The sequence below is a fragment of the Podarcis muralis genome, chromosome 7 (assembly GCF_964188315.1).
Source record: "Podarcis muralis chromosome 7, rPodMur119.hap1.1, whole genome shotgun sequence".
Lineage (NCBI taxonomy): Eukaryota > Metazoa > Chordata > Lepidosauria > Squamata > Lacertidae > Podarcis > Podarcis muralis.
The window spans coordinates 84860308-84888307 of NC_135661.1; the positions used below are offsets into that span (position 1 = coordinate 84860308).

The 28000-nt window shown below is 47.8% G+C and overlaps 1 protein-coding gene across 2 annotated transcripts in view; it reads left to right on the forward strand.

The window, feature by feature from the left end:
- The window catches only part of NOVA2 (NOVA alternative splicing regulator 2), a 61304-nt gene that overhangs the window by 23358 nt on the left and 9946 nt on the right, over nucleotides 1-28000 (forward strand). For both annotated transcript variants that reach the window (XM_077932293.1, XM_077932294.1), the window contains exons 2-3: nucleotides 3035-3178; nucleotides 24731-24897. In XM_077932293.1, the coding sequence (XP_077788419.1) occupies nucleotides 3035-3178; nucleotides 24731-24897 (311 nt within the window). The remainder of the gene's footprint in view (nucleotides 1-3034; nucleotides 3179-24730; nucleotides 24898-28000) is intronic.

Consider the following 28000-nt stretch of genomic DNA (forward strand, 5'->3'; position numbering starts at 1 on the left):
CTTCAAGGAGGAATGGGAACTTTTTACAAAATATCTAAAAAGACAAGAAAATGAACTGGACTCCTTGGCAGGTTTCGAATAAACATACACAAATTTATTGGTTGACAACATGACGGAGAGATATGTAAGGATATGTACAATTTTATAATATGTAGAGGGACGCGGTGGCGCTGTGGTCTAAACCACAGAGCCTAGGGCTTGCCGATCAGAAGGTCGGCAGTTCGAATCCCCGCGACGGGGTGAGCTCCCGTTGCTCGGTCCCTGCTCCTGCCAACCTAGCAGTTCGAAAGCACATCAAAGTACAAGTAGATAAATAGGTACCGCTCTGGCGGGAAGGTAAACGGCGTTTCCGTGCGCTGCTCTGGTTCGCCAGAGGCAGCTTAGTCATGCTGGCCACATGACCCAGAAGCTGTCTGCAGACAAACGCCGGCTCCCTCAGCCAATAAAGCGAGATGAGCGCCACAACCCCAGAGTCGGTCACGACTGGACCTAATGGTCAGGAGTCCCTTTACCTTTATAATATGCAGAGGAAATATGTGAGGAGAAATCAGGGAGAGGAGCTGAAGGAAGTCCTTCATGGGGGGGAGGGGGGAGGGGGGCAATAATGTATGTGATTATATGGTTTGATAATTTGTTATGTGGAAATTGATCAATAAAAAAAATTATTATTATTTTAAAAAAAGCTTCCTGATAGCCTTCAGATGTCTATGGAAAGTCAGATAGTTTATCTCTTTGACATTTGATGGGAGGGCATGCCACACGGTGGGTGCCACCACCGAGAAGGCCCTCTGCCTGGTTCCCCATAACCTCACTTTTCACAGGGAGGGAACCGCCAGAAGGTCCTCGGCGCTGGACCTCAATGTCCAGGCTGGACAATGGGGTGAAGATGCTCCTTCAGGTATACAGGGTCAAAGCTGTTTAGAGCTTTAAAGGTCAGCACCAACACTTTGAATTGTGCTCAGAAACATACTGGGAGCCAATGTAGATCTTTCAAGACCAGTGTTATGTGGTCCTGACGGTCGCTCCCAGTCACCTGTCTAGCTGCCGCATTCTGGATTAGTTGTGGTTTCCACATCACCTTCAAAGGTAGCCCCACGAAAGCGACTGGAAGAGTAAGAGGTCAACCAAAACAAAAAGTCTATAAGGATTGGAGAATCCTTAAAGAATATTTAGGAAACTATGGAATAAAAGGAAACATCTTGGCAGAATTAGACTGATCCCTGTATTGTATAAATATAAGTCTGCAGGGAGGTAAAAAGAAATTATATAAGAAATATTTAACTGTGCGGTATAAACTAATGGATAAGACAAAGTACAGTGAGATTAACTGGAAGTCAGTTTTAAATTTCTTTTCTATCAATTTTATAATTGTGTTCAATACCAGCAGTATATATGATGATAATTATATTAATCTTCTTATATCTTATAGTGTGGTGCTTTGTTTGATTTTTCTGTTATTTGTTTGTTTGAGTGCATGTTTGTTTACTCGTATGTACGTCTGTTTTTCATAAATGTATTTATTTTAAATTAATAAAGATATATTTAAAAAAACAAAACAATTGTAGCCCCACGTAGACCACACTGCAGCGGTCCAAGTGGGAGATAACCAGAGCATGTACCACCTTGGTGAGACAGTGCGCAGGCAGACAGGCTGGACTAGATGACACCTGGCGCCCCCTCCAACTTTCCAGATCTGTGTTTCCGTGATCGCAGACGTAGCTGCCGTCGCTTGTCAGCCCTAGACACCTGGCTGGAGGCAGTGGGGAAGAGAGCTCAAATGAGATGGCAGGAGCGGATTTTGGTCCATGCTGGACCAGACTGCTGTGGTGTCTGCCGATGTTCTTTTGTGGATTTCGGGGAATGCATTAGGTTCTTGGCAAAGACGAAAACAGCCTGTGGCGATGCCTTGCTTAATAATAGCTACAGGGAATAGGTCACCTGTACTGGTTCCCTTTAAAAAAATAAATAATTTCATTTCATTTACAGTGGTACCTCGGGTTAAGTACTTAATTCGTTCTGGAGGTCCGTTCTTAACCTGAAACTGTTCTTAACCTGAAGCACCACTTTAGCTAATGGGGCCTCCTGCTGCTGCTGCGCAATTTCTGTTCTCATCCTGAGGTAAAGTTCTTAACCTGAGGTACTATTTCTGGGTTAGCGGAGTCTGTAACCTGAAGCGTCTGTAACCTGAAGCGTATGTAACCCGAGGTACCACTGTATTTGTTAGCATACTTATATTACATCGGTAAGCGTTGTCATATTACATTACAGGACTTACTATAATATAATTTCTAACATGTATACAACAATCATATTCAAATTTTATATACCTAGAAAGAAAATGAAACAAAAAAGAAAGAATAAAGAAGGAAAAAAACCAATTCTCCCCCCCCAAAAATCATATACATACCAACACACTAGACTTCCTGTCTATCCCGTTGTATATTCCTTTTTTTACAAATGAATGTACTCTTATTATTGTATATTTCTTTACATATGATCTAATACATTGCTATACCAATATGTGCTCTTAGTCTTATTTCTCAACTCAGTCTCACTCCAACGTCAACCAAATGCTAGCATAGATAGCGAACCTTTACTGTATTTTTGAACCCACTTTTCCGTAAATTTTTGTTTTGAATTGCCTCTCAGGGTGTTTGTCAACTGCGCCATTTCAGCAAATTCTTGTCGCTTGTAATGCCAGTCCGTTATTGTCGGGGCTTCTTGTTCCTTCCCCCCAAAATTCCCTTTGCCAGCTGCACCCTCCAAATTCCTGCCACCAAATTCCTGCACTGCCACCAAATTCCCTTTGCCAGCTGCATCCTCCTGCCCCTTTAGCAGACTTTGTGTTGCCACGCTAGAAGCCGGTCCAGGCTGAATTCTATGCAATACGCCTGTCTCCCGCGATGACGTGCCCTGCCTGGAAAGTTGGCACGGGCTCCCTTTCTTGTTGTGGCCAGAGACTGCCCGGGCTCTCGTCCGCCCTGGGATTCAGATGATGCTTCCTGACGCCTTGTTTCTGTTCCTTCCCTTGCAGAGGATGGTGAGTACTTCCTCAAGGTCCTGATCCCCAGCTATGCCGCCGGATCCATCATTGGCAAAGGAGGCCAAACGATTGTCCAGCTGCAGAAAGAAACCGGAGCCACTATCAAGCTCTCAAAATCTAAAGACTTCTACCCAGGTGAGCGCGGGCAGCTGGGAGGGTCAACAAGGTGAAAGGAATTCTCTGTACATTTGCCAATGTTGGTGGTTCATACGGTGTACATTCCTGGTGTCCCAAAACCAGGGACGGGGCAAAGCTTGTTCATACGTGTCTGTATGCAGATACAGCGTGGTATAGCGGTTAGAGCATTAGACTAGGATCTGGAAGAGCAGGATTCGAATCCGCACCCGGGCATGAAGGTCACCTCTCAACCTAACCTACCTCGCAGAGTTGTTTGTAGGCGTTAAATGCGGAGGGGGAGAACCATGGAGGCCGCTTTGAGCTCCTGGCAAAAGACGGTGGGATACAGAAGCAGGGAATAAATTTGAAAAACGTTTCCACACTGCTGTATTGTTTTTAACACTCGATTGAGAGCCGCCCAGAGTGGCTGGGGAAACTCAGCCAGATGGGTGGGGTATAAATAATAAATTATTATTATTATTATTATTATTATTATTATTATTATTATTATTATTATTATTACTGGCAGCCGAATGTATGAACTCAGTCCCCTGAAGAAAGCTGAGTCTTGGGGATATTGAGAGGAGATGCGACAGCCGTCTTCAAATATCTGAAGGGCTGTCACGAGGCAGATGGATCAAGCTTGTTTTCTCCTGCTTCGGAGGGCAGGACTCGAACCCATGGCTTCGTGTTACAAGAAAGGAGATTCTGACTAAACATCTGGAAGAACTTTCTGGCAGTAAGAGCTGTTTGACAGGGGAACAGTCTCCCACAAGAAATTGTGGACTGTCCTTCCTTGGAGGTTTTTGAGCAAAGGTTGGACGGCCATCTGTCATGGACGCTTTATCTGAGATTCCAGCATTGCAGAGGGTTAGACTAGATGATCCTTGAGGTACCTTGCAACAATTCTACAATTCGATGATAGCATTCCCGTGTGCACAACTGTCACTCGAGGGTGCAGTTGTTCAAGTGAAGAACATGCGTGTGTGAACCAGCCTCGGAGAGGGTTGCATTTGGGGTGGTGAGTGTATTTTTTTGTGGGTTTTACGGCCTCTCTGTCAAGGAAGCTTATAGATGGGCATTAAACCGTAAGACTTTGGCGTGGTTTGATTTGTGGATACAAGTCGTTTGAAAGAGCCCCTCGCCTTCCCTCAACTTGCCGTCTCCTCTTCCCCTCAGACCTCGACCTTCTCTGCCTATCATCCCCTCGGGCCTCTGTTTTTTTGTCTCCTAACCACTCCAGCCGCCGCCAGCCTGACGCCTTCCAGACATTTTGGACCACAACTCCCTTCGCCTCTGACCGTTCGTCTCATTGACTGGCTGGCTGGCTAGAGCTGCCGGGAGTTATAGTTCCAAACATCTGGAAGGCAAGAAGCTGGCCTGCTCTGTCACCACCCCGGCTTTCAGATACCCCAAATCTGAGCTCCTCCTTTCCTGAGCTGCTGTTTCACCTACAGGCCAACTTAGGACTTTTTAGGGGCCCTGTATGCGGGTCCTCCACCTCACTTTCCCAGAAAGTTGTTGTTGTTGTTTAGTCATTTAGTCGTATCCGACTCTTCGTGACCCCCTGGACCAGAGCACGCCAGGCACTCCTGTCATACACTGCCTCCCGCAGTTTGGTCAAACTCATGCTGGTAGCTTCGAGAACACTGTCCCGCCATCTCGTCCTCTGTCGCCCCCTTCTCCTTGTGCCCTCCATCTTTCCCAACATCAGGGTCTTTTCCAGGGAGTCTTCTCTTCTCATGAGGTGGCCAAAGTATTGGAGCCTCAGCTTCAGGATCTGTCCTTCCAGTGAGCACTCAGGGCTGATTTCCTTCAGAATGGAGAGGTTTGATCTTCTTGCAGTCCATGGGACTCTCCAGAGTCTCCTCCAGCACCAGAATTCAAAAGCATCCATTCTTTGGCGATCAGCCTTCTTTATGGTCCAGCTCTCACTTCCGTACATCACTACTGGGAAAACCATAGCTTGAACTATACGGACCATTGTCGGCAAGGTGATGTCTCTGCTTCCCCCCCCCCCAAGAAAGTGAACTACTTAAATTACGATTGCTCTTTCCGGTGCAAGCATGTAAGGTGGCTGGGCTGGCCGGAAAAGCACCCCCCCACCCCAATGGCAGGGGTCAGGCCGTTGAAGATCCCAGGCACCCCGCAGTTGCGGACGCTGCCCATCCTCACCACGGAGTGCCCAGGCTTGCCCCCCCCCCATCTCCCTATAATCCCAAGCTGTGATTGAAGGGCAGACAAAGCCCTGACAGGACAGCCCCTGGCTAAGCTGCTTTCCCTCCGCATCCTCCACTCTTTATTGCCGGATTATGGGATGGGCTGGCAAATCCTCGCCAGTGTAAAAAACGATGGAGGGGTGTCGTGGCGAGGGAGAGAGAGAAGGCCTCCGCTCATGTTGCCGTGGCAACAGGGAGCAGGTGCCTTGTTTGTTTGCAGCTTCCGGGAAGGACCCCCCCCCCTTCCCCTTCGAGGGAAAGGAAACCCTTTGTATTTGATGAGGTCTGGGCAGGGTGGAGATGCATCCGAAAGACAGCCCTCCTGCGTTCTGGAAAGCTGAGAGAGCTGCGGATTCTTGCCCACTGAGGGTGGTTTAGGCTCCATGCGCAAATAATAATAATAATAATACTAATAATAATAATAATAATTTATTATTTGTACCCCGCCCATCTGGCTGGGTCTCCCCAGCCACTCTGGGCGGCTTCCAACAAAGATGAATAATACACAAAAAGGTCACATATTAAAAACTTCCCTGAGATGTCTTCTAAATGCCAGGTAGTTGTTTATCGCTTTGACATCTGATGGGAGGGTGTTCCACAGGGCGGGCGCCACTACTGAGAAGGCCCTCTGCCTGCTTCCCTGTAACTTGGCCTCTCGCAGTGAGGGAACCGCCAGAAGGCCCTCGGAGCTGGACCTCAGTGTCCGGGCAGAACGATGGGGGAGGAGACATTCCTTCAGGTATACTGGACCAAGACCGTTTAGGGCTTTAAAGGTCAGCACCAACACTTTGAATTGTGCTCGGAAACGTACTGGAAGCCAATGTAGGTCTTTCAAGACCAGTGTTATGTGGTCTCGGCGGCCGCTCCCAGTCACCAGTCTAGCTGCCGCATTCTGGATTAGTTGTAGTTTCCAGGTCACCTTCAAAGGTAGCCCCACGTAGAGCGCATTGCAGTAGTCCAAGCGGGAGATAACCAGAGCATGCACCACTCTGGCAAGACAGTTCACAGGCAGGTAGGGTCTCAGCCTACGTACCAGATGGAGCTGGTAAACAGCTGCCCTGGACACAGATTTGACCTGCACCTCCATGGACAGCTGTGAGTCCAAAATGACTCCCAGGCTGCGCACCTGGTCCTTCAGGGACACAGTTACCCCATTCAGGACCAGGGAATCCTCCACACCTGCCCGCCTCCTGTCCCCCCAAAACAGTACTTCTGTCTTGTCAGGATTCAACCTCAATCTGTTAGCCGCCAAAATCCCACCTCTCTGGGCTCTCCACACGCAGTCACGCTGCAAGTTGGGACTTTGCTCTGGCAAGACTGTCTTCCGAGAGCAAGTGCGGTGTACTGGTTGGGGTGTTGTACCAGTACCCCGTGAGACCTGGGTTCAAATCCTCCCTGGGCCACGAAGCTCCCAGGGTGAGACCTTAAGGGCCGGTCACCGCCTCTCAGCCTAGCCTACCTTTTAGTGTATTTTTGGTCTTTGTTGGAAGCCGCCCAGAGTGGCTGGGGAAACCCAGCCAGATGGGCAGGGTACAAATAATAAATTATTATTATTATTACCTCACACAGGGACGTGGGTGGCGCTGTGGGTTAAACCACAGAGTCTAGGACTTGCCGATCAGAAGGTCGACGGTTCGAATCCCCGCGACGGGGTGAGCTCCCGTTGCTCGGTCCCTGCTCCTGCCAACCTAGCAGTTCGAAAGCACATCAAAGTACAAGTAGATAAATAGGTACCACTCTGGCGGGAAGGTAAACGGCGTTTCTGTGTGCTGCTCTGGTTCGCCAGAAGCGGCTTAGTCATGCTGGCCACATGACCCAGAAGCTGTACGCCGGCTCCCTCGGCCAATAAAGCGAGATGAGCGCCGCAACCCCAGAGTCGTCCGCGACTGGACCTAACGGTCAGGGGTCCCTTTACCTTTACCTCACATAGTTGTTGTGGGGATTCAGCCGGAAGGGGGAGAACCACGTATAGCCCGCCTGGAGCTCCCCGGAGAAAAAGTCGGGGTATAAATACATCTGTCTCGTCTTGGGAGACAACGAAGGAGTGCTCTTTTGTGAGTGAAGTTAAACTGCGCGAAGGTTGGAGCACCGGCTGTTTGCTGTAGAGACTGAAACGGGAAAGACATGTTTTGTTGCAGCCGGGGCAGCATGGCGTCTCTTCTCTCTGCCCTCCTCCCAGAGGTCACTTGCAGTAAATAAATAAACGCATATCTCTTTCCTCCATGCACACATGTCGAAAACCCAGGTCAGCGATCAAAGGCTTGCAGCTTGATCCTGTTTGTTTGTTTGTTTGTTTGTTTGTGTGCATGCATGCGCCAGCCCAAGTGGTGTTGGTGCAACTTTGTGGTATTATTATTATTATTATTATTATTATTATTATTATTATATCCTGAGCAACTGGCTGGGTTTGCCCTAGCCAAAACAACTACTTAAGGCAGCGGTTCTCAATTAGCTACCGTATTTTTTGCTCTATAAGACTCACTTTTTCCCTCCTAAAAGGTAAGGGGAAATGTGTGTGCGTCTTATGGAGAGAACGCAGGCTGCGCAGCTATCCCAGAAGCCAGAACAGCAAGAGGGATTGCTGCTTTCCCTGCGCAGCGATCCCTCTTGCTGTTCTGGCTTCTGAGATTCAGAATATTTTTTTCCCTTGTTTTCCTCCTCCAAAAACTAGGTGCGTCTTGGGGTCTGGTGCGTCTTGTAGAGCGAAAAATACGGTAATTACTGAGGACTCCCTATTTTTCAAAAGCCAAGCTACGGAAAAGGAACAGGAAACACAGCCTGGGTTGGCCAGCTAGGGAAGCAGATTCAATGGCAGGAAACACTCCTTCTGATAAGCCGGCCAGAGGAATGCAGGCATGGCCTTTGCGCTGCAGCCACAATGTGCGTTCGCCCAGATTTATCCAGATTTGGGAGCTGCCGTCTGATTCCCTCCCCCACACCCGGGCTCAAAAGAGGGTCAGGAAAGCACCCAACAGGAAGGGGAGCAGGAGGCGAAGGGGCAGTTTCGGAACGGGGAAGGCCTTTAAAAGGCACAGGAACAAGCAGCCGGACTAACTGATGGAAAATTCGGGAGAAATGCTGGATATAAATTTGTCCTTGAGGGGGATGCCCGAGGGCTCCCAGAGCAGGCGTGCTAGTAAGATCTCTCAAGTTCCTAGCCCACAAAGAGGTGAAGGAGCTCATCCACCTGCACATAACAAGGGGCAAACTTCAGGTTACACTAAACACACTTTTCAGAAAAGCAAGCTGGCTGATTGCGTTTTATTTTGAAGGGAAAGCAGCCGTGTGGGCCCCAGACTGTGCTCCGAGCAGCTGGAGGGACTTTCTGTAGGAAACTTGCACGAGTCCTTTGCCCGGGTTTTGGCTCCGTGGACCTGTGAAGTGGCCAGCTTAAGCGAGCTTTTAAAATACCACGTTTAAGGGAAAGCATAGTTTCACTTGGGCACATCAAAAATCCAATAAGGCATGTGGGAAGAAACAGCTCTCTTCCAGTTTGTTGTTTGTTTAGTCATTTAGTCGTGTCCGACTCTTCGTGACCCCGTGGACCAGAGCATGCCAGGCACTCCTGTCTTCCACTGCCTCCCGCAGTTTGGTCAAACTCATGCTGGTAGCTTGGAGCCTCAGCTTCAGGATCTGTCCTTCCAGTGAGCACTCAGGGCTGATTTCCTTCAGAATGGAGAGGTTTGAACTTCTTGAAGTCCATGGGACTCTCAAGAGTCTCATCCAGCACCATAATTCAAAAGCATCCATTCTTCCAGTTTACAAAAAGAAAACACACAAAAAACCCCAACCCTGGTCATTCAGAGGCCATTTTTACTCACCATAAGCGAGTGATATATTTTTTTTGCAAGCATGTCCTAGGAATACAGGATTGTTTTATACAGTAATGACAATTATTTGACTTGTTTTTCGCTTTCTGGATCTCTGTGCAGTGGACAGGGAGAAGGAGAGAGGGCTGTGAATGAGTCAGAATTTGTCCTCCCACACCTAGAGACAACTTCTGTGCCACACTGGTCCTAGTGCCATGGCTGTGGCTTCAGTCAAACAATTAGGTAAAGGTAAAGGGACCCCTGACCGTTAGTTCCAGTCGTGACTGACTCTGGGGTTGCGGCACTCATCTCGCTTTATTGGCCGAGGGAGCCGGCGTACAGCTTCCGGGTCATGTGGCCAGCATGACTAAGCCGCTTCTGGCAAACCAGAGCAGCGCTCAGAAACGCCATTTACCTTCCCGCCGGAGCAGTACCTATTTATCTACTTGCACTTTGATGTGCTTTTGAACTGCTAGGGTGGCAGGAGCAGGGACTGAGCAACGGGAGCTCACCCTGTCGTGGGGATTCGAACCACTAACCTTCTGATCAGCAAGTCCTAGGCTCTGTGGTTTAACCCACAGTGCCACCCGCGTCCCATTAAGTCCCCACAAATCCTACCCTGCAGGCGGTGGCGTAGCTGGCCGCTTGGGTGCCCGGTGCTGTGCACACATCCTGCAGCTGGGGGCGGAGCAAGCCGCCCATGGGGGCGGGGCAAACCAAGGCAGGGAGCGCTGCGGGGAGCCTCTCTGCAGCCTCCCCCTCAGCTGAGGGCGGCTGAGGCGGTGGGCAGACGTAAGCCTCGCGGTGCTTGAAAAAGCAGCATGGAGGTTGCAGGCAGTGTGCCCGTCGCCTCCCCCTCAGGAGAGACACATGGCTCAGGCACGCTGCAGGCCCCGCAATGTGGCGCCCAGTGCCCCCCACCTCACCTAGCTCCCAGTGGCGTAGGAAGGGGGGTGCCGTGCATGCGGGAGTTTTTGGGTTTTTTTAAGTGTCATGAGCCCAATTTTTAAAAAAATTATTTTAAAAACACATATTTTTGCCATTTTTGTCACCCTCCTCAGTGATGACACCTGGGGCGGACCGCACCCCTCTTCCTACGCCACTGCCTCCAGGCAGAGGCAATTGTGAATTTTATGTTGTGCTCCTGGCACCCTGTTGGCATTACACACACACACACACACACACACACACACACACAGTGGTACCTCGGGTTAAGAACTTAATTTGTTCTGGATGTCCGTTCTTAACCTGAAACTGTTCTTAACCTGAAGCAGCACTTTAGCTAATGGGGCCTCCTGCTGCCGCTGCGTGATTTCTGTTCTCATCCTGAAGCAAAGTTCTTAACCCGAGGTACTATTTCTGGGTTAGCGGAGTCTGTTACCTGAAGCGTCTGTAACCCGAGGTACCACTGTGTGTGTATGTGTGTGTGTGTGTGTGTGTGTGTGTGTGTATATATATATATATATATATATATATATATATATATATATATATATTTCTGCATTGCAAGGCGTTGGACTTCCACCTGTACAATTCCACAAGTCTATGATTCTGTAGCCATAAGGTTGCGGCCCAGATTTTGGGACTTGTTTTCTCCCATTCAGGAATATTCTTCCATGCATCTACTTCGACTCGATGCTGTTGCCATTGATTCCCACCCAGCGTAGTCCCAGCGCAATTCAAGAGCTGAATTTCCCCACGTCGCCGCAATGCCTCCCTGTTTATTGAGCATTCGTCTTGGCTTGCTTGATAAATGTTTGTGGGAGGGAGGTTATGCGACAATAGCTCTTTATGGAGCATTCGTTCTGATTTGTTTACAGGAAGGTGTATATATATATATATATATATATATATATATATATATATATATATACACACAGTGGCGTAGCGTGGGGGGTGCAGGGGGGGCCGGCCGCACCGGGCGCAACATCTGGGGTTAGGGCAAATCCACGGGTTAGGGGGCGCAAATCCACGGGTTACGGGGTGCCTTGCCCCGGGTGCTGACAACCCACGCTACGCCACTGTGTGTGTGTGTATATATATATATATATATATATATATATATATATATATATATATTTACTGCCGTTCATCCTTCATCTGTAGATCAGGGGGCGGTTCACAGGTTAGATGACATCACATCAAGCAATTTTTTTCTTTTTTTAAAAAAATGTTTTTATGAACAAATTCCACATTACAAATTGTCAAAACATATCATATTCTTTATTTCCCCCCTTTCCCCCCTTCAAACCCTCCCCCCCGACTTCCCTCAGCTCCTCTCTCTGATTTCTCAGCACATATTACTCTCTGCATGTTCTAACATTATCCACCATGTTATCAACTAACAAATTTGTGTATGTTTATTCAAAACCTGCCAAGGAGTCCAGTTCATTTAGTTGCCTTTTTAGATAAGTCGTAAAAAGCTCCCCATTCTTCCATAAAGTCACAGTTGTCCTTGCCCCGCAATTTGTATGTCAATTTAGCCAACTCTGCGTAGCTCATCAATTCTTTCTTTCGTTGGGACATCAAGCAGTTTTCATCTCACACTTTCCTCCCCTTTCTGTAATGCAGGATGTTGAATTTTATTTTATTTATTTGAAGGGGGGGAAGTGTGTTTGTTGTGCAAAAGCACTAACTCCACAAACCGTGCGGCAAAAATTTGCTGGCGTGTGAGTGAATCTGAGCGAAGTTCGGAAGTGGCTCACCTGCCGCGTGCTGGGAAAAGCTTCGGGATGTTCTTGGGGCCACGCAGCTCTGGGAGGCACAAAATTCCTGCCAGGAGTACCTTGGCAGCCCAACCTGGCCCTGCAGGGTGGCGTGGGGGGGTCACCCCCTTCTGCTTCCCCTCCCCATAATTTAGCCCTCTTCCGGCAGCTGTCTGGGTTATCCAAAGGGGCCTTGTGTGCTTTGATAGCTTAGATCCCTGTTCTATTTCTCTCTCCCTCTCAGTGGCTAAGAATGTTCCAGGTTCCCTCCACACCCCTTCCTATTTATGCAGTGCTGACTAACCCTTGGCTGGGCCAGTCCTATTGTTCCCGGGAAAGTGTAGCCCTTGTTGTTGGTAGCTTTTGTGGGATGATGGAGAAGGCAGGGGGCAGGCAGTGGGTCCTTTGGCTCACCTCTGCAGTCTCTGCTGCTCCGCAGGGCCTTGCAGAGTCATGCAGAGGAGAGGTAGATAATGTGCCCCCCCTTTTTTTTACCCTGGGGATAACTCATAGCTGTCAACCTTCCCTTTTTTGCGGGAAATTCCCTCATTCCAGCGCCATTTCCCGCTGCTATCCCAGATTGTTAGATATCCCGTAGACTGTCCCCAGGACAGGTGAGGCTGCTGATCCCTTATTTTCGAGGCTGCTGATCCCTTATTTTCAAATCTGAAAGTTGACAGCTATGGGATAACTGAAGTCTTATAAATAAGTAAGTCTATAAATAATTTTCACAAAAGTGATGCTGACAAATAATTTGATTTCAAGGCTTGAACCGTATCGGCATATAAAGACAAAATGGAAAATACAGTGGTACCTCTGGTTACGTACTTAATTCGTTCCGGAGGTCCGTTCTTAACCTGAAACTGTTCTTAACCTGAGGTACCACTTTAGCTAATGGGGCCTCCTGCTGCCGCCGCGCTGCCGGAGCACAATTTCTATTTTCATCCTGAAGCAAAGTTCTTAACCCGAGGTACTATTTCTGGGTTAGCGGAGTCTGTAACCTGAAGTGTATGTAACCTGAAGCGTATGTAACCCGAGGTACCACTATAGATAAATACGCTGACCGAGGCCCTCTTTGGAATCGGAGGTCCGGGCCAAGTGACCCATATGGCCCCCCCTCTGTCTAGGCCTGCTGCTCTGTGGTCACCCATGTTGAGCTCATAGCTGTCAACCTTCCCCTTTTTTGCGGGAAATTCCCTTATTCCAGCGCCGTTTCCCGCTGCTTCCCGCTGCTCTCCCGTGTTATGGTAAAATCTGGGTGCGAGGCTGCTCTGCCACCCAGCTCGTCGGACTAAGTCCGCGGGTCCCTGTGAAGGATAATGAGCTCAGCCGGAGACAGGAGCAAACTGCAGAAGATCCATGTTTATTGCGCAACAGGTTCAAGGCGAGATTGAACAGCGAGAAAGGGGTGACATGAACCTTTGAAACTTCCCTCCATGTCCCAGAATACAGTGCAAAATACATCCCAGTTACATCATGAATACATTAAGAAGAGGTTGGGTTACACAGATTACATCATGAATACATTAAGAAGAGGTTGGGTTACACAGGATTAACATATGGAGGAGGGAGGGGGGAATATGCAGAGCTGGAGATATGCGCAGATAAGCACATTCTGAGTACCGGTGATGAGAAGACAATGGTGCATGTATGCATATTCTGTCACCTGGTATTGCCCAGAGGAAAGGCTTGGCAGAGTGATTTGACAGGATTAGGGTCTTGACACCTTGCTTGAGGGATTATGGAGGACAGGGGAGGTGTCATGGAGTCCTAGAGAAATTGAGCAAATTGGCACGTTGATTTTCTATGAATTTTATAGATTTTAGTCCCTTTTGACATTGACAATTGGAAATAAATGGATATATTGTAGCGAAGAAGAAGGTGAAGAAGACATGCCCCCCCCTTCCGTATCACCCGGATTGTTAGATATCCCGTAGACTGTCCCCGGGACAGGTGAGGCTGCCGATCCCTTATTTTCAAATCTGAAAGTTGACAGCTATGGTTGGCCTGCTTATAAGAAAGCGAAAGAGGAGCCCTCCTCCTTTAGCATCCTGGCCAGCTGGCTAGCCGAATGCCTCCTGGAAGATCGCAAGGAAAGGTCAACAGCAGACACACCCGCCCCCCCCCCCACACCCTCCGTTTCTCTGTTCCCAGCATTGCAAGTCCTCCGAGGTAGACTGCCCTTGAACTCGGAGGCTCCATTTCCTTTAACGCAGCTACCGGCGTTCAGGAACGCGGCTGTCAACAAACAGCCGCATCGGAAGCAAGTTGAGCGGAAGCACATCCAGGTGAAAGTTGGAAACATGAGTATGGATTTAAAATAGGCGCTTAAGTTGAAAGGAAGTAGCGGCTGGGGGGGGGGGTGTCCACTGTTGAATATTCTAGAGGGTGAAATACCTAACAAAGTATCTACTTGTTGCCACACTGGGACCTGGAAGTAAAAAGGTAAAGGACCCCTGACAGTTAAATCCAGTCGCAGACGACTCTGGGGTTGCGGCGCTCATCTCGCTTTACAGGCCGAGGGAGCCGGCGTTTGTCCGCAGACAGTTTTTCCAGGTCATGTGGCCAGCATGACTAAGCCACTTCTGGCGCAATGGAACACCAAAACCAGAGCAGTGCATGGAAACACCGGTTTTGGCACTTTTTGGTGTGCTTCCGAACTGCTAGGTTGGCAGGAGCTGGGACCAAGCAACGGGAGCTCACCCCGTTGCTGGGGATTCGAACCGCCAACCTTCTGATCGGCAAGCCCAAGAGGCTCAGTGGTTTAGACCACAGTGCCACCCGCGTCCCTTAGAACCTGGAAGACCAGGGCTCAAATCCACACTCAGCCCTGAAGCTCACTGGGTGACCTCAGGCTGGTAGTTCCTATCTCAGCCTTGCCTACCTCACAGGGCTGGTGTGAAGATACAGAGGAAGAAAACCACGTTTGTCACCTTGAGCTCCCGGGAAGGAAGGCGAACTATAAATATAACCATAGATGCAGTCTAACAGAGCCTACCAGCCTTGATGTGTCTTGTTGCACAGGTTTGCTGTAAGTGGTGAGGGTAATGGAAGTATGCTCTGAATTCCTGGTGCCAACCTTCACCCAACCTGGCGCTGCCCTGGTGTTTCGAACTACAAATCCCACCAGCCCATCATTCTTGATGTGTCTGCTTTGGGGGGGGGGCAGGGAGTTTGGTGAGGGTTATCATTAAAAGTGGTGGTGGGGTTTTAATGGTGGCAGAGCTGGGGGTGGCATATGTGGCATTTGGCCTCCTAGGTGGGTCATAAGGAAAGGGTTAAATGAGTGTGATGTGATTGGCCAGTGGGAACCCAAGGGGAGGAGTTAGAGTTAGAGTTAGATTAGGGAAGCGGGTGGCGCTGTGGGTAAAACCTCAGTGCCTAGGACTTGCTGATCGTAAGGTTGGCGGTTCGAATCCCCGTGGCGGGGTGAGCTCCCGTCGTTCGGTCCGAGCTCCTGCCCACCTAGCAGTTCGAAAGCAGGCCAGTGCAAGTAGATAAATAGGTACCGCTCTGGCGGGAAGGTAAACGGCGTTTCCGTGTGCTGTGCTGGTGCTGGCTCGCCAGAGCAGCTTCGTCACGCTGGCCACGTGACCCGGAAGTGTCTTCGGACAGCGCCGGCTCCCGGCCTCTTGAGTGAGATGAGCGCGCAACCCTAGAGTCGGTCACGACTGGCCCTGTCGGGCAGGGGTACCTTTACCTTTTTAGTGTGGAAGTCAGTTGGGTGTTGGAGGAAGAGGGAGGATAAGTCTGCGGGTTGGTCTAGTTTTGATGTGAGAGTGAGTGAAATTGTTAGGAGGAGTCAGATAGGCAGTTGGGATAATCAGTTAGAAGTTAAGAGGAAGGTATAGGCCGGTATAGAAACTAAGGATAAGAAACTGACAAGAAAAATGATCTGAAACCATAAACTTGTTCATGCTTATAAAATAAACTTGATTATTTGTTTTAATGTTAGCAACTGTCTGGACTCAGTGTGTACCTGAGAGAAACGTGTTGGTGGCAGCGGGGAAGTGATCGTAGTGGTGGCACAGGCATCAATAGACCGTCAAACGTTCAGGGACCCTGTGTGATCGCCACAGCATGGCTGACTCTGCATGGAGCTTTCTGGTTGGCATTGTTCGCGTGGCATGGGGAAAGGGGCATTTCAGCGAAGCTGTTGAATCCATGTGGTGTTTTTCAAGTTTCTTATGAAGATGGGGGGAGTGGCTTGAATCTCCTGCATTCTATATTTGAGGGGTTTTAAAATACAGTGGTACCTCGGGTTACAGACGCTTCAGGTTACAGACGCTTCAGGTTACAGACTCCGCTAACCCAGAAATAGTACCTTGGGTTAAGAACTTTGCTTCAGGATGAGAACAGAAATCGCATGGTGTGGCACAGCAGCAGCAAGAGGCCCCATTAGCTAAAGTGGTACCTCAGGTTAAGAACAGTTTCAGGTTAAGAAAAGACCTCCAGAACAAATTAAGTTCTTAACCCGAGGTACCACTGTATATATACAGTATATATATATTTACGATTTTCAATTTTATACATTTCAATAATTTTACATTCATTTTAACATTTTGAAACTCGACTTCCTTCCCCCTCTTTCTGCGGTTCTTTAAATTTATTTTTAAATATTCTCTGCATACTCCAAATTAACTTACTCATTTATTCATCTACTTTAAATATATACTCTTATAAAACTGCAGGTTATTACAACAATCCTGCCAATGTTCTTATCTGTTTGTTTGTAAATACTCAATAAACCATTTCCGTTCTTTTATAAAAAGTTTGTTATCTTGGTTTCTTATCCTTCCAGTAAGTTTTGCCATTTCTGCATAGTCCGTAAATTTTTCTATCCATTCTTCCTTTACTGGGTCTTCAGCTTCTTTTGGGGTGAGTAACATTCTTGCCACTGCAACAGCATGAATAAATAAATTTCTATACATTTTAGGTAGTTCTAAATGACTTAACAACAACAACATCCCTATAATCCCAAAAGAAAAGCTTCTGGGGTTCTTATTTTAAACATCCTTTTCATTTCATTATATATCATTTCCCAGTAAGCTTTAACCTTACTACAAGACCACCGCATATGATAAAAAGAACCTTTTTTCTCTTTACATTCCCAACACTTATTTGATTGAGATTTGTACATTTTTGACAACTTACTCAGTGTTAGATACCGTTGATATATCGCTTTCATGTGATTTTCTCTTAGACCGTAACATGCTGTAAATTTTATATCCATATTCCACCATCGTTCCCATGCTTCCATATTTGAGGGTTTCGTGTCCATGTGGCAAGGCGAAGGAAAGCGGATTCTGTGAATGATGGTCCCCATTTCAAATTTTGGCTGAGCTGTGCGTTTTGCACCAGCCAAGCCCCATTGCGGATCAGGGTGCCTACACACCCATTGTGGGGGCGAGGGCACAGCCCTTTCATGGCTCGGTTCAAATCTCATCTGAGCTTCAAACTAGGGAAGTCTGTGTCTCTCAGCTCCCTTCCCTGCGGAATGAAAACACTGGCCTCGCAGGGCTGTTGTGAGGGCCGCCCGGTGAACATATTGATGAGCTGCGTACAGAATGCTTAGCTACGCGGACATTTATGTTGGACTCACCATATCATCCTCATTAGGAATCGTGTGATCTTTTGATGAATTAAATCTAAGAATTAATATTAATTCTTGTTGTCATTTAGTCGTGTCCGACTCTTCGTGACCCCCTGGACCAGAGCACGCCAGGCACTCCTGTCTTCCACTGCCTCCCGCAGTTTGGTCAAACTCATGCTGGTAGCTTCAAGAACACTGTCCAACCATCTCGTCCTCTGTTGTCCCCTTCTCCTTGTGCCCTCCATCTTTCCCAACATCAGGGTCTTTTCCAGGGAGTCTTCTCTTCTCATGAGGTGGCCAAAGTCTTGGAGCCTCAGCTTCAGGATCTGTCCTTCCAGTGAGCACTCAGGGCTGATTTCCTTCAGAATGGAGAGGTTTGATCTTCTTGCAGTCCATGGGACTCTCAAGAGTCTCCTCCAGCACCATAATTCAAAAGCATAAATTCTTTGGCGATCAGCCATCTTTATAGTCCAGCTCTCACTTCCATACATCAATACAGTGGTACCCTGGGTTAAGAACTTAATTCGTTCCGGAGGTCCGTTCTTAACCTGAAACTGTTCTTAACCTGAGGTACCACTTTAGCTAATGGGGCCTCCCGCTGCTGCCGCGCAGCCACCGCACAATTTCTGTTCTCATCCTGAAGCAAAGTTCTTAACCCGAGGTACTATTTCTGGTTTAGCGGAGTCTGTAACCTGAAACATCTGTAACCTGAAGCATATGTAACCCGAGTTACCACTGTATATGCTATATGGTGATTTATGTATGGACTTATCTCAAGCCATTTGCACATGTTGCCCTGCAACCAATCCATGCAGAATGTAGGCACCCTATATATAGAAAGGAGCAATCCCGTGATATTTTAGGGAGCAGGCTAGTAGGCGGGGGCCCATGACTTATATGACAGGAGCCTACACAACACAAAACATTGTTGCTGTATGTAGGTTTAATTTTATTTGTTTTTTATCTTATATTTTGGAAATATACATCCAGGTTTTTTTCCCTTAAATCTTTTTTTGGGGGGGCAAGAGAGTGGGGCCCCAAGCTATAGCTTGTTTAGCTTATACGTAAATCCGTCACTGATTGCGCACTCTGCACCTGCTCAGAGATAGCCTTTCTCCTTGGTAACCACCTGGGGTGAAACCCTGGCTTCCTACGCCACCCCTCCCTATCCGAAAAGAAAGGTTCTGGAGCTGAAGTCTAGGAGGGCTGGACTTTTTCTGGCTCAGTTTATTTCTGTGTTGTACGCAGACCCTCCTTGCTCAACGGAAGCCACCCTTCTTAGCAGGGGAGGGGACGACGCTTTGCTTCTGCAGACAAATTTGGCGTTTCCCATTTGCCCCGTTGCCCAGGTGACGATCTCCCTCCCTCCCCCACTGAGCGAGCTGCATTCCTCCTTTTTTTTGCAGAGGAGGGGTCTCTTCTGGTCCCTGGGAAGACAGGCCCTTGAGGCCTGCAGCAGCAGCAGCAGCAGATTGCAAGGTGGTGATGGGGGAAAGGAGGAGGAGGAGGAGGAGGCTGCTGTGGGTTGCCATGGCAACTCTGTGGCAGAGACATATTGTTGAGGCAGCAGCCATGGGGAAGGCAGGGAGGAGAAGCAGAAGATGCTGCTGGCTTTGGGATGCTGTGTGTGTGTGTGTGTGTGTGTGTGTGTGTGTGTGTGTGTTGTGTTGGAGAATGTGAGCACTCAGCCTTCTGGTATCCATGGTGCTGGCGCTTGGGCTGCTCAGGTGGCCTAAAACATTCCCTTTTTTGTTGTTCCTGTGTACAGACACACACACACACACACACACACACACACACAAACCCTCTGATACTTGCTTGCTCACTCTCTCCCCTCAGTCGATGCGATAAAAAGCCGGCTGCATTCTTATAAATAGCCTTCTAAGGACAGGAGTCCAGTCTTTGCTTTTCACGAATCGCAGCAGCCAGCACAATTTTCTAAGGACCAGCTAGTGGGGGAGATGGGACAGAACAGACTTCCGGTTGCAATCGAGGGGCCACCTCCCAGGCCCCTGTTTTTGTTATTGGGGGCTCCTGGGTACCCCTGAGCTTTTAAACCTGCGATGCGGCCAGCAGCGGCCAACTGCGGGAAACCAGCAAGCAGTATCTGAGCACAAGAGCCCTTTGTGGCTTCTGCCAATTTCAGAGGCCTCTTATTGTAGAAGCAGGGCATAGCCTCCATGGCTAGTAGCCATCAATAGCCCTCTCCTCCAGAAATCTGCCCAGTCCTCTTTCTTAAAAGAATATACGTTTCTCATAATCTTACAGTTACCATCACTTATATTATAACAACAACAACAACAGCAACAATAATAATTTATTTGTACCCCGCCCATCTGGCTGGGTTTCCCCAGCCACTCTGGGCGGCTTCCAACAAAAGATTAAAAATACATTAAAATGTCAGACATTAAAAACTTTCCTAAACAGGGCTGCCTTCAGATGTCTTCTAAATGTCAGGTAGTTGTTTATCTCTTTGACATCCGATGGGAGGGCGTTCCGCAGGGCAGGCGCCACCACCAAGAAGGCCCTCTACCAGGTTCCCTGTAACTTTGCTTCTTGCAGTGAGGGAACCGCCAGGAGGACCTCGGCGCTGGACCTCAGCGTCTGGGCAGAACGATGGGGGTGGAGACGCTCCTTCAGGTCTACTGGGCCTTTGAGGCCGTTTAGGGCTTTAAAGGTCAGCACCAACACTTTGAATTGTTGGTCTTCTAACTGCTGCTCATATATCTAGCCCTACTTGCAAATAATCTGGTTACAGTGGACTGTATTATATTTCTTTAAGCATTCACCAAAGTATTCCCACTCCTCTCTTACATCCTGATTCCGTGTCTTTGCAGTCAACATTGCTAATTCTGAATATTCTATTAACTTGTTCCGCCATTCTTCTTTTGTAGGACATTTTTTTTGTCCTTCCACCTTTGAGCATAAATAATTGTGGCCGCTGCCTTTGCGTATAGGAAGAGAAATCAAGTACTTTCTTAGGTATTTCACCCTCTATAATATTCAATAAGATCATCTCTGGGTTTTTGGTTTTGTTTTGGAATGACAGCTTTAACATCCTTTTTACCTCTGAATACATCATCTCCCAATACTCTTTAGCTTTTTTACAGCCCCACCACATGTGTACGAATGTTCCCTCTGTCTCTTCGCCTTTCCAACATAGTTTAGTTCCTTTTTAATGAATTTCTCCAGTCCTCTTTTAAAGCCATCCCAGTTGGGGGCCGTTCCTGCCGCTTCTGGGAGGGAGTCCCATAGTTTAAGAAATATTGCTTCTCCTTGGTGTCTTGTCAGTAGAAACTGACAGGAGGAGGAAGAACTCTGGCTGTGCAGCAGAGAACACACTTCGCCTGCAGAAAGTCTCAGGTTCTGAGAGAGAGCTCAGTCGGTAGAGCATGAGAAGCTTATTCTCATGGTTGTGGGTTCGAGCCCCATGTTGTGCAAGATATTCCTGAACTCCAGGGGGTTGGACTAGATGGCCGTTGTGGTCCCCTCCAGCTCTATGAGTCTGTAATTCAATAGCTGTCCAACTTTGTATAAGGCCTCCCACCCAGAGGAGTGAATGGCTGTCATTTGTCAGAGTGGACTGGAGGACATCAAGTGAACAGAGGGACTCATTGCCACAGGATGGGATGGGCCTTTCAGCTCTTTTGCTATCTCTTGCAGTGGAAGGACCCATCCCTCTCTCTCTCCCCCGCCCCCCGCCCCCCGATCTGCCCTGACTGTTGGCACAGTCTTTTCTCTGTGGGCAAATTTCCTCCATTTTTTTTATATCGCTAGCCTTTTTTTGGTCAATAGTTTTGCCTCTTTCCTCTTTTTCTGTGGTATTATTGTCTGTAGAGACTTCCTTCATTTTTTAATAGGTTCTCTTTTAGCCCCCCCCCCCCCCGGTATAAAGTGCTTTAAAACCTTTTCTTGTGTTTTCCTGCTTTCCCGGGTTTCTTCAGTAGTGAACTTTTGGTGTGTGTGCATTCTCCTTGCGCTTTCTTAATCTGGCGTGGCTGCTTGGTGGTGGCCCCTGCGATGCTTACCAAGTGCACTGCTGTTTTCCTCTCAAAGAATGTCCTTGAGGCTCTGCCCTCTGATCTTTTAGCAAGGGGGAAACATCTCAGAATCTCCTCGACAGCTCCCACCATACCTGTCAAGCGGGACCGTCGGCATTCAAACTGCATCCTCTAATTTTTCTGCCCTCGGTTTTGTCTGGGGGAACATTTTGAAGGTTTTCTCCCCTTCCTTATTTCCTCCTGCCTTTCAGGGTGTGTGCATGTGTGTTTGGGAAAAACTTCAAGAATAACTGGAGGTGCAGTAAAGCACTAAAGCCTGATGAGTTTCTGGAGTACAGGGGGGTTCAGAAAGGGGAATGGAATTTGTTGTTGTTGTTGTTTAGTTGTTTAGTCATGTCTGACTCTTTGTGACCCCCTGGACCAGAACACGCCAGGCCCTCCTGTCTTTCACTGCCTCCCGCAGTTTGGTCAAACTCATGCTGGTAGCTTCGAGAACACTATCCAACCATCTCGTCTTCTGTCATCCCTTTCTCCTTGTGCCCTCCATCTTTCCCAACATCAGGGTCTTTTCCAGGGAGTCTTCTCTTCTCATGAGGTGGCCAAAGTCTTGGAGCCTCAGCTTCAGGATCTGTCCTTCCAGTGTGCACTCAGGGCTGATTTTTTTCAGAATGGATACGTTTGATCTTCTTGCAGTCCATGGGACTCTCAAGAGTCTCCTCCAGCACCAGAATTCAAAAGCATCCATTCTTCGGCGATCAGCCTTCTTTATGGTCCAGCTTTCACTTCCATACATCACTAACAGAATATTCCAAAAGAGGGCACACCTGGCTGGAGAGAACCTGGAAGAGAAGCACTCCACACCATACCTCTCTTGCCACAGTGATCCATGCGACAGCTTGATTATTGTAACTCGCTCTATGCGGGGCTGCCCTTGAAGCTGACCCAGAAACTCCAGCGGGTGCAGAATGCCGCGGCGAGGCTCCTTATGGGGTCCTTGCCGTGGGATCACATTCACCCAGTGCTTTACCAGCTGCACTGGCTCCTGGTGGAGTACAGGGTCAGGTTTAAGGTGCTGGTTTTGACCTTTAAAGCCCTACGCGGCCTAGGACCCACGTACCTACGGGACCGCCTCTCCTGGTATGCCCCGCGGAGGACCTTAAGGTCCGCAAATGACAACATTTTGGAGGTCCCAAGGTGGTTAGATTGGTCTCAACTAGGGCCAGGGCCTTTTCAGTACTGGCCCCGACTTGGTGGAACGCTCTGTCACAAGAGACCAGGGCCCTGTGGGACTTGACATCTTTCCGCAGGGCCTGCAAGACAGAGCTGTTCCGCCTGGCCTTTGGTTTGGACTCAGTCTGACCCTTATGTTTCCCTCCCCTTACGGTTTTGATCCACAGGCTACTTTTAAAATGAGGTTGCATTTTAAATTGTATTTTAACCTGTATTTTAAATCAGTTTTACCCCCCTATTATGTTTTTATTGTAATTTTACTGGTGTTAGCCGCCCTGAGCCCGGCTCTGGCCGGGGAGGGCGGGGTATAAATAAAATTTATTATTTATTATTATTATAACATTTGCAGTCTGTTAATCTGTTAGGGATGCGGGTGGCGCTGTGGGTAAAAGCCTCAGCGCCTAGGGCTTGCTGATTGAAAGGTTGGCGGTTCGAATCCCCGCGGTGGGGTGCGCTCCCGTTGCTCGGTCCCAGCGCCTGCCAACCTAGCAGTTCGAAAGCACCCCCGGGTGCAAGTATATAAATAGGGACCACTTACTAGCAGGGAGGTAAACAGTGTTTCCGTGTGCTGCGCTGGCTCGCCAGATGCAGCTTCGTCACGCTGGCCACGTGACCCGGAAGTGTCTCCGGACAGCGCTGGCCCCCGGCCTCTAGAGTGAGATGGGCGCACAACCCTAGAGTCTGTCAAGACTGGCCCGTACGGGCAGGGGTACCTTTACCTTTTTAATATTTGTAGTGCTCAAAGCATGACACCTTTACATCATTCCCTTCCACTGGGTTCGGTTGTCTCCTTCCTTCTGCCTTCTTCCTTTGTTGTCATGATAAGGGGAGACACCATAGCCCCATGACTGAGCCATGCAGCCCTGGCAAACACCTTTCTGTGCTCACCAGAGGAGACAATACTGACCTAAAGCCTGTCCTGTGGAACTCCCTGCCTATAGATGCTCACCAGGAACCATCCCTGCCTTCTTTCGAGTGTTCTCTGAAAACTGGGCCATTTAGCCAGGCCTTCGCAAGATGATTTCGCCCTTTAAACCAGCCAGCATCTACTGATGTTTCACGGATGTTTTGAATTAGGTTTTATAGATAGTTAAAGACTGGCCTTTAAAATTGCATGTCATATGTTGTAAGAGGCCTGGTGATATTTTAAGAAAGAGCGGGTTATACATTTTCAAATAATTGTAAATAAACAAATGGACAATTAGCCCAAACTGGTATAGGGCATCTTCTGTTACTCACTTGCTCGCAGTCTTCTGCACTAAAGTGCCCTCCTCCTATTCCCTTGTCGATTTTCTCCTCCTTACCAGAACACTGTCTGTCTGTCTGTCTTACCTTCCATTCCTTGTACCCTCCTTCTTTCAGCTGAGACAATAATAATAATAATAATAATAATAATAATAATAATAATAAATATTTATACACCGCCCTTCCCGGTTTAAAAACTGGGCTCAGTTTTTAACTGACAGCTCACAGCAAATACAGTGGTACCTCGGGTTAAGTACTTAATTCGTTCTGGAGGTCTGCTCTTAACCTGAAACTGTTCTTAACCTGAAGCACCACTTTAGCTAATGGGGCCTCCCACTGCTGCTGCGCTGCCAGAGCACAATTTCTGTTCTCATCCTGAAGCAAAGTTCTTATTGCTATTTCTGGGATAGCGGAGTCTGTAACCTGAAGCGTCTGTAACCTGAAGCGTATGTAACCTGAGGTACCACTGTATAAAAGACTGATTAAAATACAACTTAAAAACAACATAAAACAGCATAGAATACAACATAAAATGCAGCATCAAGATCAATAAAATTCTAAAATTCAGGGGTTATTTTTTTTTGGGGGGGGACACAAAAAACAAACAACAAAAACCCAGTCAGTAGACACGGAATGATCACCAGGGCTAACTGCCCAAGGAGACCAGGGAGACTCAAGCCTCAGGCCAGCCCCCCCCTGTGGGGTCGTAATCCTGCAGCCCCCGCAACTCCATTTAAAAACCTCTCAATTGTTTTCTCCCCAATGCAGGGACCACGGAGCGCGTGTGTCTGGTTCAAGGCACAGCGGAAGCCCTCAACGCCGTCCACAACTTCATTGCCGAAAAGGTCCGGGAGATCCCCCAGTCTGTAGTGAAGCCGGAATCGGTCAATATCCTGCAGCCTCAGACAACTATGAATCCTGACCGAGCCAAGCAGGTGAGCGAACGCGGGAGCAAATCGCTTGTTTGTTAGAGGGGTTGGGAGCTGGGAGCTTCAGGTAAAAGGTAAAGGGACCCCTGGCCATTAGGTCCAGTCGTGGCCGACTCTGGGGTTGCAGTGCTCATCTCGCTTTATTGGCCGAGGGAGCCGACGTACAGCTTCCGGGTCATGTGGCCAGCATGACTGAGCCGCTTCTGGTCGAACCAGAGCAGCGCACGGAAACGCCGTTTACCTTCCCGCCAGAGCGGTGCCAATTTATCTACTTGCACTGGTGTGCTTTCGAACTGCTAGGTTGGCAGGAGCAGGGACGGAGCAACGGGAGCTCACCCCGTTGCGGGGATTCAAACCGCCGAACTTCCGATCGGCAAGCCCAAGAGGCTCAGTGATTTAGACCACAGCGCCACCTGCATCCCCTTTCCACTAAGTTAAAAAGGTAAAGGGACCCCTGACCATTAGGTCCAGTCGTGGCCGACTCTGGGGTTGCGGCGCTCATCTCTCTTTATTGGCCGAGGGAGCCGGCGTACAGCTTCTGGGTCATGTGGCCAGCATGGCTAAGGCGCTTCTGGCGAACCAGAGCAGCGCACGGAAACGCTGTTTACCTTCCCGCCGGAGCGGTACCTATTTATCTACTTGCACTGGTGTGCTTTCGAACTGCTAGGTTGGCAGGAGCAGGGACAGAGCAACAGGAGCTCACCCCGTCACGGGGATTCGAACCGCTGACCTTCTGATCAGCAAGCCCTAGGCTCTATGGTTTAACCCACAGCACCACCTGTGTCCTTGGGAGCTTCAGAACGCCCCTTAAAAATTATAAGGGAATCTCGGCTGGATTAGGCCAAAGGCCAGCTTGTTTCAGAGGCAGGGAACCTTAGTCCTGGGTGCCAAATGTGGCAGCCCCCTGGGATCACCAACTGAGGGTTGCCATAATTCACAAAGTGAAAATCCAGACAGAAAGTCATTGAACTTTTTCGGGCAGAGCTGTTGAGCTTTTTAGTTTAGTGATGGCTGAAGCTGACCAAATGAGCTATTTTTAAGGAAATTCATCGCAAATTTCAAGGCGTTTCAAGGAAATTCACTAGATTCCCTCTCTCCACACACCGCGCCAACTCTACTTCGCACCCCAAGTGTTTTTTGCCTGGAATGTGTCCTTCAACTCTGATAACATCCCTTGCTTGTCTGGATTAAGGAAAGAGAGTTGTTTGTGTGTGCCCAGAAATATATCTATCAATCATCTATCTATCTATCAATCATCTATCTATCAATCATCTATCTATCTGTCTATCTATCTATCCATCTATCTATCTATCATCTAGCTAGCTAGCTAGCTAGCTAGCTAGCTATCATTCTCTCTCTCTCTCTCTCTCTCTCTCTCTCTCTCTCTCCCTCTAATCTATATCTATCAATCATCTATCTATCATCTATCATCTCTCTCTCTCTCTCTAATCTATATGTATCTATCATCTATCTATCATCTAGCTAGCTAGCTAGCTAGCTATCATCTCTCTCTCTCTCTCTCTCTCTCTCTCTCTCTCTCATCTATATCTATCTATCTATCTATCTATCTATCTATCTATCTATCTATCATCTATCTATCTATTTATCTATCTATCTATCTATCTATCTATATCTATCATCTATCTATCATCTATCTATCTATCATCTATCTATCTATCTATCTATCTATCTATCTATCTATCTATCTATCATCTATCTATCTATCATCTATCTATCTATCTATCATCTATCTATCTATCTATCTATCTATCATCTATCTATCTATCTATCTCTATCATCTATCTATCTATCATCTCTCTCTCTCTCTAATCTACATCTATCATCTATCTATCTATCTATCTATCTATCTATCTATCTATCTATCATCTATCTATATCATCTATCGAGGGTGCTGATAGCATGCAGGAGGACTGCGTTTATATTTTCCCCAACAGACCCTTTCCTCTTAACCAAGGGAGGGTTTGGCTAAAAAGAGCCCGGCTGGGGGTGGGGGTGTCTTTCTCCCACTTGAGGTTGTTGTGTGTGCAAGAGGCTGCCCGTCCGACAGCTTTCCATTGTCAGTCGGTTGTGCCGTTGCTATGACACAGCGAAGGGAAGGCGGCTTTGGGCTGAAAGCTGAAAACAAGGATTATGACAGAGGGGGTGGGGAGTGTATGGAAGAGAGAGTTTATGTGGCTGGTAGAATAAGGGACAATGAAACAGGAATCCTGTCACCCCTGACAGCCGAGGAGGGGTCTTTTCTTGAGAAGCTGGGAAGGAATGCCTCTCCCCCCCCCCAAAAAAAAAAGATGTTCACATCTAGAACTGCCTTATGCCAAGTCGGGCTAGCCCAGCAAACAGAGTTGAGACTAGAAGACGCCTGCTTTTATTTGCTTATTTCATTTAAAGCATTTCATGCGCCTTTAAGAAGGTTCTCAGGGGCTTCTGACGAACACAATGATACGCGGTTTGTTTGGCGTCGAACATATAGGAAAAGAAAAGACAATGCAACAAAATGAAAATGAAAATTTTCATGCAAGATAGAAATGTGAGCTGTTTCATTCACAACCCCTAGAAAAAATGATGGCTATTACTGGTGCTGGTGGATAGTAAAATTACAGTGGTACCTCGGGTTAAGTACTTAATTCGTTCCGGAGGCCCGTACTTAACCTGAAACTGTTCTTAACCTGAAGCACCACTTAGCTAATGGGGCCTCCTGCTGCGCCTCCGGAGCATGATTTCTGTTCTCATCCTGGAGCAAAGTTCTTAACCTGAAGCACTATTTCTGGGTTAGCAGAGTCTGTAACCTGAAGCGTATGTAACCTGAAGCGTATGTAACCTGAGGTACCACTGTATTTTAAATGTTTGTTTTAAATATCAGGGTATTGTCCTTGAGGTCTTAGGATAGTCTCACTTAAAGCTGAACAAGTAACTAAGATTTTTAAAAAGAAAAGGATTGAAGGCCTTGAAAGAAATGGCGAAGGAGGGAAAATGGGTTCAGTGTCCTTTGAACACATAAAGTCCCAGGTTTAATTTCCAGCAGCACCTCACCAAGTAATAATAATAATAATAATAATAATAATAATAATAATAATAATAATAATAATTT